The sequence below is a fragment of the Camellia sinensis genome, chromosome 10 (assembly GCF_055761805.1).
Source record: "Camellia sinensis isolate YWXY chromosome 10, ASM5576180v1, whole genome shotgun sequence".
NCBI lineage: Eukaryota > Viridiplantae > Streptophyta > Magnoliopsida > Ericales > Theaceae > Camellia > Camellia sinensis.
In genome coordinates, this window is record NC_138970.1 from 24,777,944 (window position 1) to 24,792,393 (window position 14,450).

Consider the following 14,450-nt stretch of genomic DNA (forward strand, 5'->3'; position numbering starts at 1 on the left):
AATTTTGTAAATTGCATCAAGTTTATAATTTTGTTTTTTTTAATCCATTTTCTATATTCTCACAAGGAGAAAAAAAAAAGAAAAAAAAAAAAAACAGAAGTTAGGGAGAAGGGCAAAGGGAAGCATTGACTTATTTGATTTATTAACAGGATTTTCAATCGCCAATGAATATGGACTACAGAACATCAAGCCACTCATATAATAAATTGAACAATGGTCAAGATTCAACTACCTCAAATTCCTTCTAGAAAGCAAACCAAGAGTTAGTTCTGGAAGTAAATTCTGAATTAATACGTAAATTCAAAGCGTAAGAACCAAAACATTAAAAGCAAATAAAAATTAAAAGAAAGAATTGACAAGAAAGAAAGGTCTACCTTTTAGAAAAGAAGATCTTTGCAATTCTAGTCATGGTTTTAATATGACGATCGACTCATGAAAATCAGAAAGAGAAAATAAACATTAAGCTACAAGAAATTCTGCCCAAAAAAAATGGAAAATAAAAATGAACATTAAAAAAATCTGGGAAAAAGATCCATATAAAAAGCAGGAGCAATTCTTTTACCCCAAAATGAACAAGACCACATGATAATTGTAAGTTAAAAGTTGGGAAGTAATTTTTAACTCACACTACAAAAAAATTTGTTTTTTGCGACGGTAAACGGCCGTCGCAAATGCTCCCGGAAGCCGTCGCTAATACCTTTTGCGACGGTAATATGGCTTTTTGCGACGGTAAGGGGGGGTCGCGACAGATGGGGTTGCAAAAGACCTTTCGCGACGGTATGTACCGTCGCCATTAGTTTCTGCGACGGTAAGGTGTGTTTTTTGCGACGGCATTTTTCCCGTCGCAAATAATGGGGAAAAAATCACTTTTCGCGACGGCACGTAATTACCGTCGCTAAAAGTGAGTTTTTTGAGACGGGAACATTACCGTCGTTAAAGGCTTTGGCATCATATAAGTATTGGCGACGGCACGGTTTACCGTCGCTAAAGGTGTCCTGTACATTCAATAAGACAGCTTTTGCGACTGTGTTGGTACCATCGCAAAAGCCTATTAATGGTTTTTGCGACGGGTTCTTCTCCCGTATCAAAAAATTAAAAAAAAAAAAAACCCTGCTAATAAATTATTAAAAAAATTAAAATAACCTGTATTAGATAAAAAATAAGTATAAAAAATTGAAAAATTACAGAATAATATAAATACGTACATAAATAAAAATTGACAAATAATGAAAATTAATAATATTGCTCCATTCATAGCAATACATAAATAAAAATTCATAACAATAAAAATTATGCCACTACATAACGTCGCATAATACATACATAATGTTGCTCCCAAATTTAAATAACATAAATCAAAATCAAAAGTTTTCGTCTTCATTCGTTCGTGGGTTACAAAAACAAAAATTGGTCATAATCTTGATACGCCCGCATTCCAGAAAAAGCCAACTACTACTCAGGAAATATCTGAAAAAAACAAGATAAAAATAATTAAAAACCATATAATGTGTTAATATTTTAATTATAGAAAAATATAAAAAAAAATTGACTCATAAGTGAAATCCGACTCTAACTCCCAAACCGGGAACCCGATTCGAGCCCCGTCTTCTCCCACAAGTCTCTCGTGCCTAGGCGGTCGTGTGTGCCAAGTTTCGTGCTAAACCGACGCCGTTTGGTGATTTGGGGGCGTTAACTCCTCAAATTGAAGTTTCTTAAGGAAGTAATTTGCCTAAATTGAAATCCGGCTCTAACTCCCAAACGGGAAACCCGATTCGAGCCCCGTCTTCTCCCACAAGTCTCTCGTGCGTAGGCGGTCGTGTGTGCCAAGTTTCGTGCTAAACCGACGCCGTTTGGTGATTTTGGGGCGTTAACGCCTCGAATTCAAGTTTCTTAAGGAAGTAATTTGCCTAAAGTGAAATCCGGCTCTAACTCCCAAACGGGGAACCCGATTCGAGCCCCGTCTTCTCCCACAAGTCTCTCGTGCGTAGGCGGTCGTGTGTGCCAAGTTTCGTGCTAAACCGACGCCGTTTGGTGATTTTGGGGCGTTAACGCCTCGAATTCAAGTTTCTTAAGGAAGTAATTTGCCTAAAGTGAAATCCGGCTCTAACTCCCAAACGGGGAACCCGATTCGAGCCCCGTCTTCTCCCACAAGTCTCTCGTGCGTAGGCGGTCGTGTGTGCCAAGTTTCGTGCTAAACCGACGCCGTTTGGTGATTTTGGGGCGTTAACGCCTCGAATTCAAGTTTCTTAAAGAAGTAGTTTGCCTAAAGTGAAATCCGGCTCTAACTCCCAAACCGGGAACCCGATTCGAGCCCCGTCTTCTCCCACAAGTCTCTCGTGCCTAGGCGGTCGTGTGTGCCAAGTTTCGTGCTAAACCGACGCCGTTTGGTGATTTTGGGGCGTTAACGCCTCGAATTCAAGTTTCTTAAAGAAGTAATTTGCCTAAAGTGAAATCCGGCTCTAACTCCCAAACGGGGAACCCGATTCGAGCCCCGTCTTCTCCCACAAGTCTCTCGTGCCTAGGCGGTCTTGTGTGCCAAGTTTCGTGCTAAACCGACGCCGTTTGGTGATTTTGGGGCGTTAACGCCTCGAATTCAAGTTTCTTAAAGAAGTAGTTTGCCTAAAGTGAAATCCGACTCTAACTCCCAAACCGGGAACCCGATTCGAGCCCCGTCTTCTCCCACAAGTCTCTCGTGCCTAGGCGGTCGTGTGTGCCAAGTTTCGTGCTAAACCGACGCCGTTTGGTGATTTTGGGGCGTTAACGCCTCGAATTCAAGTTTCTTAAGGAAGTAATTTGCCTAAAGTGAAATCCGGCTCTAACTCCCAAACCGGGAACCCGATTCGAGCCCCGTCTTCTCCCACAAGTCTCTCATGCGTAGGCGGTCGTGTGTGCCAAGTTTCGTGCTAAACCGACGCCGTTTGGTGATTTTGGGGCGTTAACGCCTCGAATTCAAGTTTCTTAGGGAAGTAATTTGCCTAAAGTGAAATCCGGCTCTAACTCCCAAACGGGGAACCCGATTCGAGCCCCGTCTTCTCCCACAAGTCTCTCGTGCCTAGGCGGTCGTGTGTGCCAAGTTTCGTGCTAAACCGACGCCGTTTGGTGATTTTGGGGCGTTAACGCCTCGAATTCAAGTTTCTTAAAGAAGTAGTTTGCCTAAAGTGAAATCCGGCTCTAACTCCCAAACCGGGAACCCGATTCGAGCCCCGTCTTCTCCCACAAGTCTCTCGTGCGTAGGCGGTCGTGTGTGCCAAGTTTCGTGCTAAACCGACGCCGTTTGGTGATTTTGGGGCGTTAACGCCTCGAATTCAAGTTTCTTAAAGAAGTAATTTGCCTAAAGTGAAATCCGGCTCTAACTCCCAAACGGGGAACCCGATTCGAGCCCCGTCTTCTCCCACAAGTCTCTCGTGCGTAGGCGGTCGTGTGTGCCAAGTTTCGTGCTAAACCGACGCCGTTTGGTGATTTTGGGGCGTTAAAAATTAATAAAATAAAATTTTACATGTAAATCATAATTATTTTATTTTTTCTTTTACAAAATTTAAAAAACAAATCAACGCAAACGAATTTTTTAATCACAAACTAAAATAATAAAAAAATTAAAAAATCAACTCAACTTCACAAAAGAAACCTTATAATGAGTTAAAAAATATACCACTTCAACTCAACTAGTACTTGACGGCTTATTTTGGCAATTGGGTTCAAAATCAGTTCTTTGACTTTTTTATTTTTTTTAGTCACATCACATCTCTATTTTTTTCATATTTTTTAAAAAATAATCAAAAAATTAATTTTTAACCTACTTTCCAAAATAGGTCTCTACAACACAAAACTAACTACATAAAATATAAATAGATATATTTATACAATTATAATTAGTTCTGTACCTAAAATACTTTCTGCTACAAAGGCTAGAACTGGGGTATTCCAAACCAGAAACTTAGGAGTTGACAAGGGATTATTAAATGCATTTGGATCCTTATCTTATATTACAAGGGATTAATTAAATGCATTTGGATCCTTTATCTTATATTAAAACTAGCATGTGGCCTAGTGGCTTGAGAATTGAAAGAATTGTGATAGATCATCTATAGTGATTGTGAAATGTGAAAATATGCAGTCAATTATTATATCCTTTTTCAACCACAATTTCAAATTATTGTGATATAAGTAGGTCAGTCTTCCATAGTCACAGATACTTTTATCATCAAGTTGCTAATAAAATTTCAAAAAAATAAAATAAATAAATAAATAATTTAGAAAGTGTTAAATTTTAAACTGTATCTACAATAATTCCTCTCATATGACTATATGAGTAGATCTTGTTACATGAGTCTCCCAGTGATGATACAATAATCAAAATTTTTAAATATAAATACAATATGTTTTGGCAGAAATTGAGTTCAGCATTTATAACTTAATTATATAAGTTTGTTACTACATATCAGATTTATATACATATATATAGACAGATTTATTAATTAAAGTATGTTATTAATAAACAGATTTATATACATATATATATAGACAGATTTATATATATATATATATAGACAGATTTATATATATAGATTTCAGATAAATTTATATATATATATAGACAGATTTGCAAACAGATAAATTTATATTAATAAACAGATTTCAGATTTATATTAATAAACAGATTTCAGATTTATTAATAAACAGATAAATTTATATTTATATATAAACAGATTTATATATATATAGACAGATTTGCAATAGACAGATTTATATATATATATAGACAGATTTCAGATTTATATATATATATATAGATTTATATACATTGCATATATATATATATAGACAGATTTCAGACATTCATCTATATATATATATATATAGACAGATTTATATATATATACAGAGACCGAGAGAGAGAGAGAGAGAGAGAGAGAGAGCATACGCAGAGGGAGAGATAGTCGTCGCCGGAGAACCACTCTTGTCGCCGGAGCCGTCGCCGCCGCACCACTCTTCCTCGTAGCCCGTTTGGGAAATTTGGGGGTGAAGTTAGGGATTTGGGGAGGAGGATCGAGCGGCAACAGGAAATAGGAGGGGTTTTTTTTTTTGGACTTTTTGCGACGGTATGATGTAGACCGTCGCAAATATAATGAAAAACGGCGCCGTTTGAATTAATCCTTTTTTGCGACGGCAAATTTCCGTCGCAAATGATATATGCCGTCTAAAAAAAAAGGTTTTTTGCGACGGTTTTATTTACCGTCGCTAATACTTCCGCATTTCCGATCCCTCCGCTTAGTTTCATTACCGACGGGTAAGTGCCGTCGCTAAAGGCTATTATTTGCGACAGGTGAATTTACCGTCGCAAAAAACCGTTTTTTGCGACGGGGGGCGCGGCGTCGCTAAAAACTCCGTCTTTTTTGCTATGTTTTCCTGTAGTGTCACTTATCAAAAAGAGCCGTAGTTTACAAAAGTTCGTGTACAAAGCATGAGTTATTATTACAGCATATTTAAATTTTATATGTTGATAATTTTTAAAAAGAAAAATATTATTTTATGAAATTAAATAGACTAAATCATTAGATATATTATACAATTATATAGATTGTATTATAAATAATAGTAATTATAAAAAATATAATAAGTCCTATCATTTTAACATAATTATGCTTTTTTTCTTTTTCAATAACTAAAATAACTGAAATTATTACAGAAAGTGTTAAGACACAAAGATAAACAAAATAAAATATATATTTTAGTATAAAAGAGATAAGATAATTTTCCCATCTAAAAAAAATACTAAACTAACAAAGAAACAAAAAAGAATACATACATAAAAAAATGACCCATTTTATTAATAAATAAACCGTACTCATATAACAAATGATTGATTTTATTAATAAATAAAATTTTAAATCAATTAATAACTTTTAATGATATGAAAAATATCTTTCAATTCACCATTTCATTAATAAATAAAACATTAAGTCAATTAATAGTTATACTCACCGCGCCCCACCCCACCCCTCCCCTCCCCTCCCCTCCCCTCCCCTCCTCTATTAAGGGTCATTCTGTGTTAAGAAAATATATGTTTATGTAAATGGAATGGGTTAAAGTCTATTCTCAATATCATATGTTATAAATCAATAATTAGCTAGGTGAACTGGATTCAATCTATAAGCTTGAGGAAGTGGGAAATTTTAGAAGAAGAAGAATAATCATGGTGGAAATTTTGTAAACCTGTGCTTTATTTTGGTTGCACTTTTAGCTAAAAGCTTTCCTTGATAGAAGAAAACCGGTTTTGTTTGCTCCATCCATGTATCATTCCTCAATTTCTGTTGTTCTGCAAACCAAACAATACAAAGAAATGTATATGCATAAGATCTATCTATGACTAACACATGCATAATACACGCATGCTTATGCTAAAATCTACACTATTGAATACATACGAAAAACACATTTCAAATGATATGACTTTATGTAAAACACATTTCAAGTTCTTTGTTTACCCATCATTTTGTCAGCAATGAAATAGAAATAAAAAATCAGCAATGTAGCTTTGATAGAGTCAAACAAAAATTCCAAATAATCTAGGTGGTCAAGTAGGAGTGAGATTTGATGATTTTTCTGCTGAACTTGCTTTAGGTATGATTTTTCTTCTTCAACATTCTTAAAATAGAAAATAGTTGCATCATTGTGAAAAAAAATAGCATTAAACATATGAATTAAAATTGGAGTATTAACATTGGCTGTTACTTTGATCCTTATATAAAATAACATCTAATTGTAAACTATATTAATTTAAAAAGTGTTGTCAGATTGTGCATTTGTGCATAACTGCTTCAGAAGAACTCATTGACATAACCACTATGTATTAAAATGAACAGTAAGCAAATTAAAATGTTAGGTGGATTTCTATAATGTCAAAGTTAAAATATAATAAATAAATAAATAAATAAATAAATAAAGAATCAAATCAACACATGAAATAATTAGAGGAATGAGATACAATCCTAGTAGAACTACATAGGAGTGAAGAAGTGAAGAGGAGAGGGAATTTAGCTAATCTATGCAAGTCCATTTTGCTTTGTGAGAGAGAAGATGGAGTGGTGTTTGTCTTTGTTGATAGAAAAGAGAAATGCCTTGTCTTTGTTGAACGGATGCTCCCATTTGGTATTTTTCAAAAATTTGATGGCATGCAATTATCAAACTCGCCTAAATTTGTATTTCTCCCGAAATGAAAGAAAAGATAGGCAACCACACATCTTTAAATAGGCAAAATATGGATTAACTAAGAATTGAAATAAAAAAATAGCTTAAAATTTAATTTAAAATTTTAGTTAAAATAGTCTACATGTTGTCTTGAGTCTGACTAAACCTAAAAAAAATATATATATATAATTCAATAAATAATGGACTAAAACAACTAAAATTTTATTAAAAAGGTAGTTTAAAAATCTACATGTTTCTTTAGAACAACTGTAGCAGAATTAGAAGAAAAAGGACGCTGTTTGTAAGACATGATGGTTCATTGTTCATCACAGCTTTAGGCTGAATGCAAATATGTCCAATCTATGATTCAAACGAACACTACAAGAATTTACACAATTGGCGACCACTTTTGCCGACCAAAAAAATTTTTGTCGCAAAAAAATGACATTTGGCGACCAAATATGAATTAGTCGCGAATGATCATTATTTTTGGCGACCAAATATTATTGGTCGCAGAAGGTTATATTTGGGCGACCAAAAAATGAGTTGGTCGCAGAAAGTGGTATACTTTTGCCGACCAACTACAAATTTGGTCGCGGAAGATCACATAGTTTTTGGCGACCAAAAATTTGGTCGCCAAAAACTTATTTTCAGCAACAAAAAAAAATTAGTCGCCAAATCAGTACTTTTAGCGACTAATATTTTAGTCGCCGTTGATTGAGATTTGGCGACTAAAAAATTTTGTCGGCAAAGGTACATTTTCTGTGACTAATATGATTTTTTGGTCGCCAAAAGTTTGGGAGGGAAATTTGATTTTCAGTGGGCCGGGATTTGAATTTTCTTTCTCTCAATCGGTGCCCACTCTCTCTACCAAGCCTCACTGCCAAGTCTCAGCCTTTCTTTCTCTCTTTCTATCTACCTAAGAATCCTCCTCCACATCTTCTCTTTCTCTCTCTCAAAAAACCCCCATATTCAGTTTTGTATGGCAGTTCACTTGCTAGCATACGAGGTAGCTGACATCTGCCTAGGCAAGCCGCCTCTCAGATCTCTCTCAATCTCTGCCACCGTGGCCGATGCCTTGTCCGCCCTCAAATCCTCCTCCGACACCTGCCTTAGCGTATGGACCTGTGACCACTCCAAATCCGCCGCCGAGGAGTGTCGCTATGTCGGAAAAGTCTGCATGGTCGATGTTATTTGCTACCTCTGCAAAGACGAAAACCTCTCTTCTCCTTCCTCTGCTCTCAAATCCCCTATTTCTGTCTTGCTCCCCAAACTTCCTGGTCTCGTCAGGCACATCGAACCCTCTTCCAGGTAACCCATTAACATTTCAATTTTAATCTGTTTTTGTTTGTATTTGCTTTTGTAGATTGCTTGATGATAGGTTTTCAATGTGTAGAGGGTTTTCTCTAATGTCCTCTACATGTTCGATAAATTGCCTCAAAGAATTGACTCCACAATTCCACCCAAGAATCTATACATGTTTTAGGGCTTCCAATTTTTGTAAATCATGTTAATTATACATACACTTCCCAATTTTTGTAAATCATGTTAGTTATACATACACTTCCCTTTTTTCTGTCTCAATTTGGCCTTTTCTGAAATTTTGCACTTGTTTACAAGTTGATTTTTTTGTGTTTGGGTAAGCATGTTCGTTCTTGGGGATGCATACATTGCATTTGTGTTTTTTTGTCTTAAAAGAGTCTTCCTCGCTTGAGATTCAACAAGGAAGGAAATCTTCTCGCTGTTACTACAGCAGACAATGGAATAAAGATACTCGCTACCACTGCTAGTCTTAGATCTTTAAGAGTAGTTGAAGCCCCGTCCTTTGAAGCATTAAGATCACCTATTGAATCTGCTGCAATTAAGGTCCTTCAATGCTTAAGTTTTCCTAGTACACCAGTGCATGTTTAAGAGGTGCCTGCCCATGAATACTGTTGACTTTTGTCACACGATGAGCATGTTCCATTTTGAATGGAACACAGAGAATGACCAAAATAGAGTGATTCTAAGACTGCCAAGCAACTTTTTATTCTTTTATTTTTTATGTACAATGTCACATTTGTTTCTTTTGGACTGATTATACATTTTGGTTTCCCCTCTAGAATGGAGTTGATCCTATGGCTAGAAACATGGAAAAGCCAAAAACTTTGGATGATGTAACTGATAAAACCAAACCCTGGCAGTTGGCCGAAATTATAGATCCTGCTCAATGCCGGCAGGTTACCATGCCAGACAGCATGGATGGAGTCAACAAGGTGTGTTTCTACTCATTTGTTGCTGCAGAATCTATCTATTGGATTATGCTCGACTGACACATCTACATCCAGGTTGCTCGACTACTCTATACAAATTCCGGTTTTGATGTTTTGGCACTTGGGTCTAATGGGATTCAGAAGTTATGGAAGTGGACACGCAGTGAACAAAATCCAGGTGGAAAGGTAATAGCAAGTTGGGAGTAATTTCATTTGCATGTTTTCCTGTTTCTTTTCTTTTATTAGTCGATATTTGTGGAGGAGAATTCTGAACTCAGTGAGGGTCTAAAGGCCACTGCCAATGTTGTTCCACAGCAATGGCAACCAAACAGTGGTCTTGTTATGACTAATGATGTCACAGGTGTCAACCTTGAGGAAGCAGTGCCTTGCATAGCACTCTCAAAGAATGACTCTTATGTCATGTCAGCCTGTGGCAGCAAGGTTTCTGTTCTTGACTGTGTTTGTAACTTTGTTGCATCTGTATGCATGTCACATTCGTTGTCACTTTTAGAAGGTGTGTCACTGCATTAGAACATAGATAATATTTCATACATATTTCAAACAAATTATTCCCTTGACTGTCTTTGTTTAGGTTTTGAGAAATAGGATCATAACATCGATGATACGTGGAATGGTGCTCTAGATTATTTTTTTTTCCCTGTTACTTTTTCTAAACTACTGATTTAGTTTGCTTCTCATCCAAAAATAAAGGCATTGGTTCAATTAGATTAACAAATTATCGTAGAAAGATTCTTAATGACTAGCAAAAATCTGGGAGCTTAATGGGATTCTAAATATGATTAATTTTGAAGTGCCATTAGAAGAGGATTTGGGTTCTGTGACAGAATCCTTATTTCAAGCGTCCATTTTAATAAAATTATGCTCTCTCATTAGTCTATACATGCATTTGAGTTGTCATGGTAAAAGAAAAAAATGTGAGCAAGCAAATCCATTGAACTCAATTTATGAATACATATATTTAACAATATTAGTTCTGTAAATGTTTCCTTTGACTACATGCATCAGTGTTATCAGGAACAATTGTTGATAAAGTAATTGCGGAGCTTGAGACCTGTGGATTCCAATGTTTGATTGCTGGAATTGGCGGGAACGGTCTTCAGATTTCCTTCCACTCTTCGTCCTGATTTTCTCAGAACATGCACTAATCTCAGTAAGAATTGCTACTCCAATTTGAAATAATGCCTAAGATTTATGCTTCTCTCACCATGTTCTGTCAATAATTGGTGTATGTACATTATTGTTGTTATTGTTATTTTTGTTGCACAAACTAGGCACCTTTTTGTTTCTGTTCTTGTGAAGTACCTGGAATGTAACTGTGGGCTTGAGATCCCGTTTCTTGCTTCCTGTTGTTTGAAATAACTGTGAAATTGTATGGCATCCAGGTTCCAAATAGATGCTAAACCTGTTCGGGTTTTGATTATTTGATGGTGCTTTTTCTTATTTTTAAGAAGCACCAAACAAATTGTTTGGTAATGATAGGAGTGGCTTAAAATTAAGTAGATATCCTGATTATGGAGGTGTTTCTTAGCTTATTTATTAAATATAGTCCATTAAATACAATCAATTATAACAATTTTCAAAATCGCTGCCAAGTAAAAGTGACAATTCCCAGCATTTTACTATTTCAGAAAATTTAAACAACCTTTATCAATAGTCACAGCTTATTTCATTATCACCTTCAGGTAAGCATCTTTTAAACAAGTTTAACCCCAAATGGACCTTAGTTTCATGAATGCGTAATTTGCTGCTGAATAAGTCTTGTTTGGATCAAATTTATTTATTTGTTTCTTTGTTTTTTTTTTAAAGATGTCGAAGAACTCAGTGAGGAGGTAATTTAATTTCATTGCTGTTCTTTTCAAATTGTTCTTTTCAGAGGCATACAATTCTCAAGTAGCAAGCTTAAATTCTTAATAATAAGTCTTATTTTTTTCATTCTTGACTTAAATGACTATAATGTCTGATATTTTTCACTAGCAAGCTTAAATTCTTAATAATGATTATTGGAGAATTTTGGTGAAAGTAAAATCATCAAAAGTTTTTGACTATTGATCTTTCTCCTCTATAATTGGAGCATTCACATTCTCAAGTAGGAAGGTATTTCAAATAACCTACTCTGATTCTGTTTTGAATTGTCATTTTATATTTTGCATTATATTTAAATGTATTAGAAATGTGTTTCCATTTTACTTTGTCCAACTTTTATGCATATTTGCTGTTCAGCTGCTTCAACAGCAGAGAATTAAGGATCCATGGATACTAATATCTGGCAGCTATATGGAACTCTTATTGATGTACTAGTCATTTGGGTCCTTTTGTACTTGAGAAATTTCCAAGAAAGATGTATTTAGCAACTACATATTTTTTTTCTTCTTTATTTCAAATTGCTGATAGAAAATCCAGTTCGAAGACTAGGTGCAACAGGGGCCAGAGAGGTAAAAGCAATTTTCTACATTTAATCGAGGCTTATTTGCAAGTGATGATGGCAATAGAAACTTCGCAAGGCTGTAAGTTAATTTTTGCAGGTAAAGCAACATTTTTTCTTTAAGGATATCAAGTGGGACACGCTTGCAAGGCAGAAGGTCCTTTGTTTGAATCTTCTTCTTCTTTTTTGTTTTTTTAACAGAAAGCAATCAATTGTTAATGAATTTGCAAACTCACCAATGTTCACTTGTTATGTGCAGGCCATGTTTATACCTTCAGCTGAAGCACTTGACACTAGTTATTTTATGAGCCGCTACGTTCGGAACCCGGAAGATGAAAATGTTGGTGGTGACAGTGACTTCAATGACATGACTGAAACATGTAGTATTTATTATTTTAAATAAAATGTATAAATGTCTATGACGGGTATTTTAATTTTGTTTTCAAGCTTAGTTTATTTATTATTTTAATAAACATCAATTATTAGTTCTTAATAATTGTTTATCATAGGTATTTTTTTTGTTCAACCACATAAAATTAGCACAATTTTTTTTTAAAAAAAGAAGCTATGGCGGCGTTTTCTAAACGTCACTATATCTCAACCCTAACGGCTAAATTTTTAAAATGTATAAATGTCTATGAAGGCGTTTCAAAACGTCGCTAAATATCATAATGTGAAGTCAGAGACTGTTAGTAAGACATTTGGCGGCGTTTTATACATTTGGCAGCATTTTTAAAACGCCGCCAATACTCTTGCAATGACGTTTTTAAAACGCCATAAAGCTATAGCGACGGCCGCGTCCTCGACGTTTGGTGTTAAGCGTCACAAAAAGAATTGGCGGCGTTTTTATCACTTATAGCGGCGTTTTTTAAACACCGCTAAAAATAGATTTTCCAGCAGTGATTTAATTGATTTTTGCAAAGATACAGGTTTGCAATCCAGTGTTGCTGCCACTATCATGCTTCTCTGATAAATTTTCCAATTCTGTTTCTTTATTAGGTGCCTTACATCACTACTGCTTTGATGGATGCGAAGCTAGGCATGGAAGGGCGCAAGGATCTTTTTGATTGGCTATCAAGGCAACTTAGTGGATTAAAACTTCGAATATGAATTATGTATTGTGTCGAATAGTTAATGAATTAAAACTTAGTGGATCTTTTTGATTGGCTATCAAGGCAACTTAATGTATTGTGTCGAATATGAATTGAAAACTTAGAATAGTTGTATTGTGTCGAATGTTAATGAATTATGTATTGTGTCGAATGTTAATGATTCAGTTAATTTGAATGATGATTTAAAATTATAGGTTTATTATGGATTGAATGCATTATTAGGAATTACAGGTGTATTGTTTTCCTGCTTTGGCGACCAATTTATTAGTCGCGACATCAAAAATAATTTTTTTTCGCAAAAAATGACAATTGCCGACCAAGAGTTTTGGTCGCAAAAAATATATCTATTGCCGACCAAAACAGCTCTTGGTCGTGGAAACTCACTTTTGCTGACCAAACTTTTTGGTCGCTAAATGTGATAATTGGCGACCAAACTTTTTGGTCGCGAAATGTGACAATTGGCGACTAAGAAATTTGGTCGGGAAAATATCACTTTTCGCGACCAAAGTGTTTTAGCGACAAAATGAATTAGTCGCGGTAATTAAATATTTAGCGACCAAAAATTTAGTCGGCAAATCCAACTTTTGCCGACCAACCAAAATTTTGGTCGCGAATTACTTTTGCCGACCCTCAATTGGCGACCAAAGTAGCGACCAAAAAAATTGGTCGCGGATAACTTTTGCCGACCAAAAATAGACTTTTAGCGACCAATTTTTTTGTTGCGAAAAGTGTTAATTCTTGTAGTGGAAGGCTAAAATTGCAAAACCAATTTCAATATTGATACACCACAAGGAGGAGATGGTGGGGGTGATTGAAAAGGTTTAATCCATTTGGTTTTGAGTGGAATAGAGAATCTACCAACAGATATAGCTAAATCTGCACCAAATTTCAACAGCACATCTATAGAGTATAGACACCTAGTCTCCAAATCAAATTAGATTTTTTAACATTAATTTCCAAGTAACTTGAATGAGGTTTTTAACTTTCAAATAATTTCTTATGCAACTCTAGTGTGAACCATACTCAACTTCATATTAATTTTGCTTAATCATATTTTTTTAAACACCAGCCTATGAAGCACGGACACGGACACGGATACAGATACGGATACGGACACGGGACACAGGAATTGCCAAAAAATGGGGACACGGACACGGCGGGAGACACAGCGAATATTTTTTTTTTATTATATATATATATTTTTATGTGTTATGTAGATTCGTATTACATTCATTCTAAATTAAAATTAACAAATACTAACATAGTACCATTAATTCAATAAATATAAGAGGCAAAAGATTCAACATCCAATCTTGTGTAATTCAATAAAATTAACAAACACTAACCCGACAAAAGTTACATTGAAAAGTATAATTCCCCCCTCTTGCATCAGATTTTTCTAATCTAGTCACATATTTCCACAGTGGCTTATCATCTTCAGTATCAAAGGCAGAT

General features: G+C 35.2%; 1 protein-coding gene across 5 annotated transcripts; it reads left to right on the plus strand.

Moving 5' to 3' along the window:
- Positions 1-8,862: 8,862 nt before the first annotated feature.
- On the plus strand, positions 8,863-13,170 carry LOC114272266 (topless-related protein 2). 5 transcript variants are annotated; one of them, XM_082891094.1, is made up of 6 exons: positions 8,863-9,443; positions 9,516-9,626; positions 9,732-9,881; positions 10,467-10,611; positions 11,853-11,965; positions 12,883-13,170. In XM_082891094.1, exons 1-4 carry the CDS (start codon positions 9,306-9,308, stop codon positions 10,494-10,496), a joined length of 429 nt encoding a protein of 142 aa, XP_082747220.1. In that variant the 5' UTR covers positions 8,863-9,305; the 3' UTR covers positions 10,497-10,611; positions 11,853-11,965; positions 12,883-13,170. The 5 variants fall into 5 exon arrangements, with proteins under 5 accessions (XP_082747220.1, XP_082747222.1, XP_082747218.1 ...); XM_082891096.1 differs by having other exon boundaries at positions 11,862-11,965; XM_082891092.1 differs by having other exon boundaries at positions 8,863-9,054; positions 9,291-9,443; positions 10,467-11,965.
- Positions 13,171-14,450: the final 1,280 nt, after the last annotated feature.

Excerpts from the sequence above, each read along its gene's own strand:
- LOC114272266 (XM_082891091.1), top strand. The coding sequence starts at position 9,306 with ATGGCTAGAAACATGGAAAAGCCAAAAACTTTGGATGATGTAACTGAT. Across the intron at positions 9,627-9,731 it reads AACAAAATCCAGGTGGAAAG|GCCACTGCCAATGTTGTTCC; the intron begins GTAATAGCAAGT and ends GAGGGTCTAAAG. Across the intron at positions 9,882-10,466 it reads TGTCAGCCTGTGGCAGCAAG|TGTTATCAGGAACAATTGTT; the intron begins GTTTCTGTTCTT and ends TACATGCATCAG.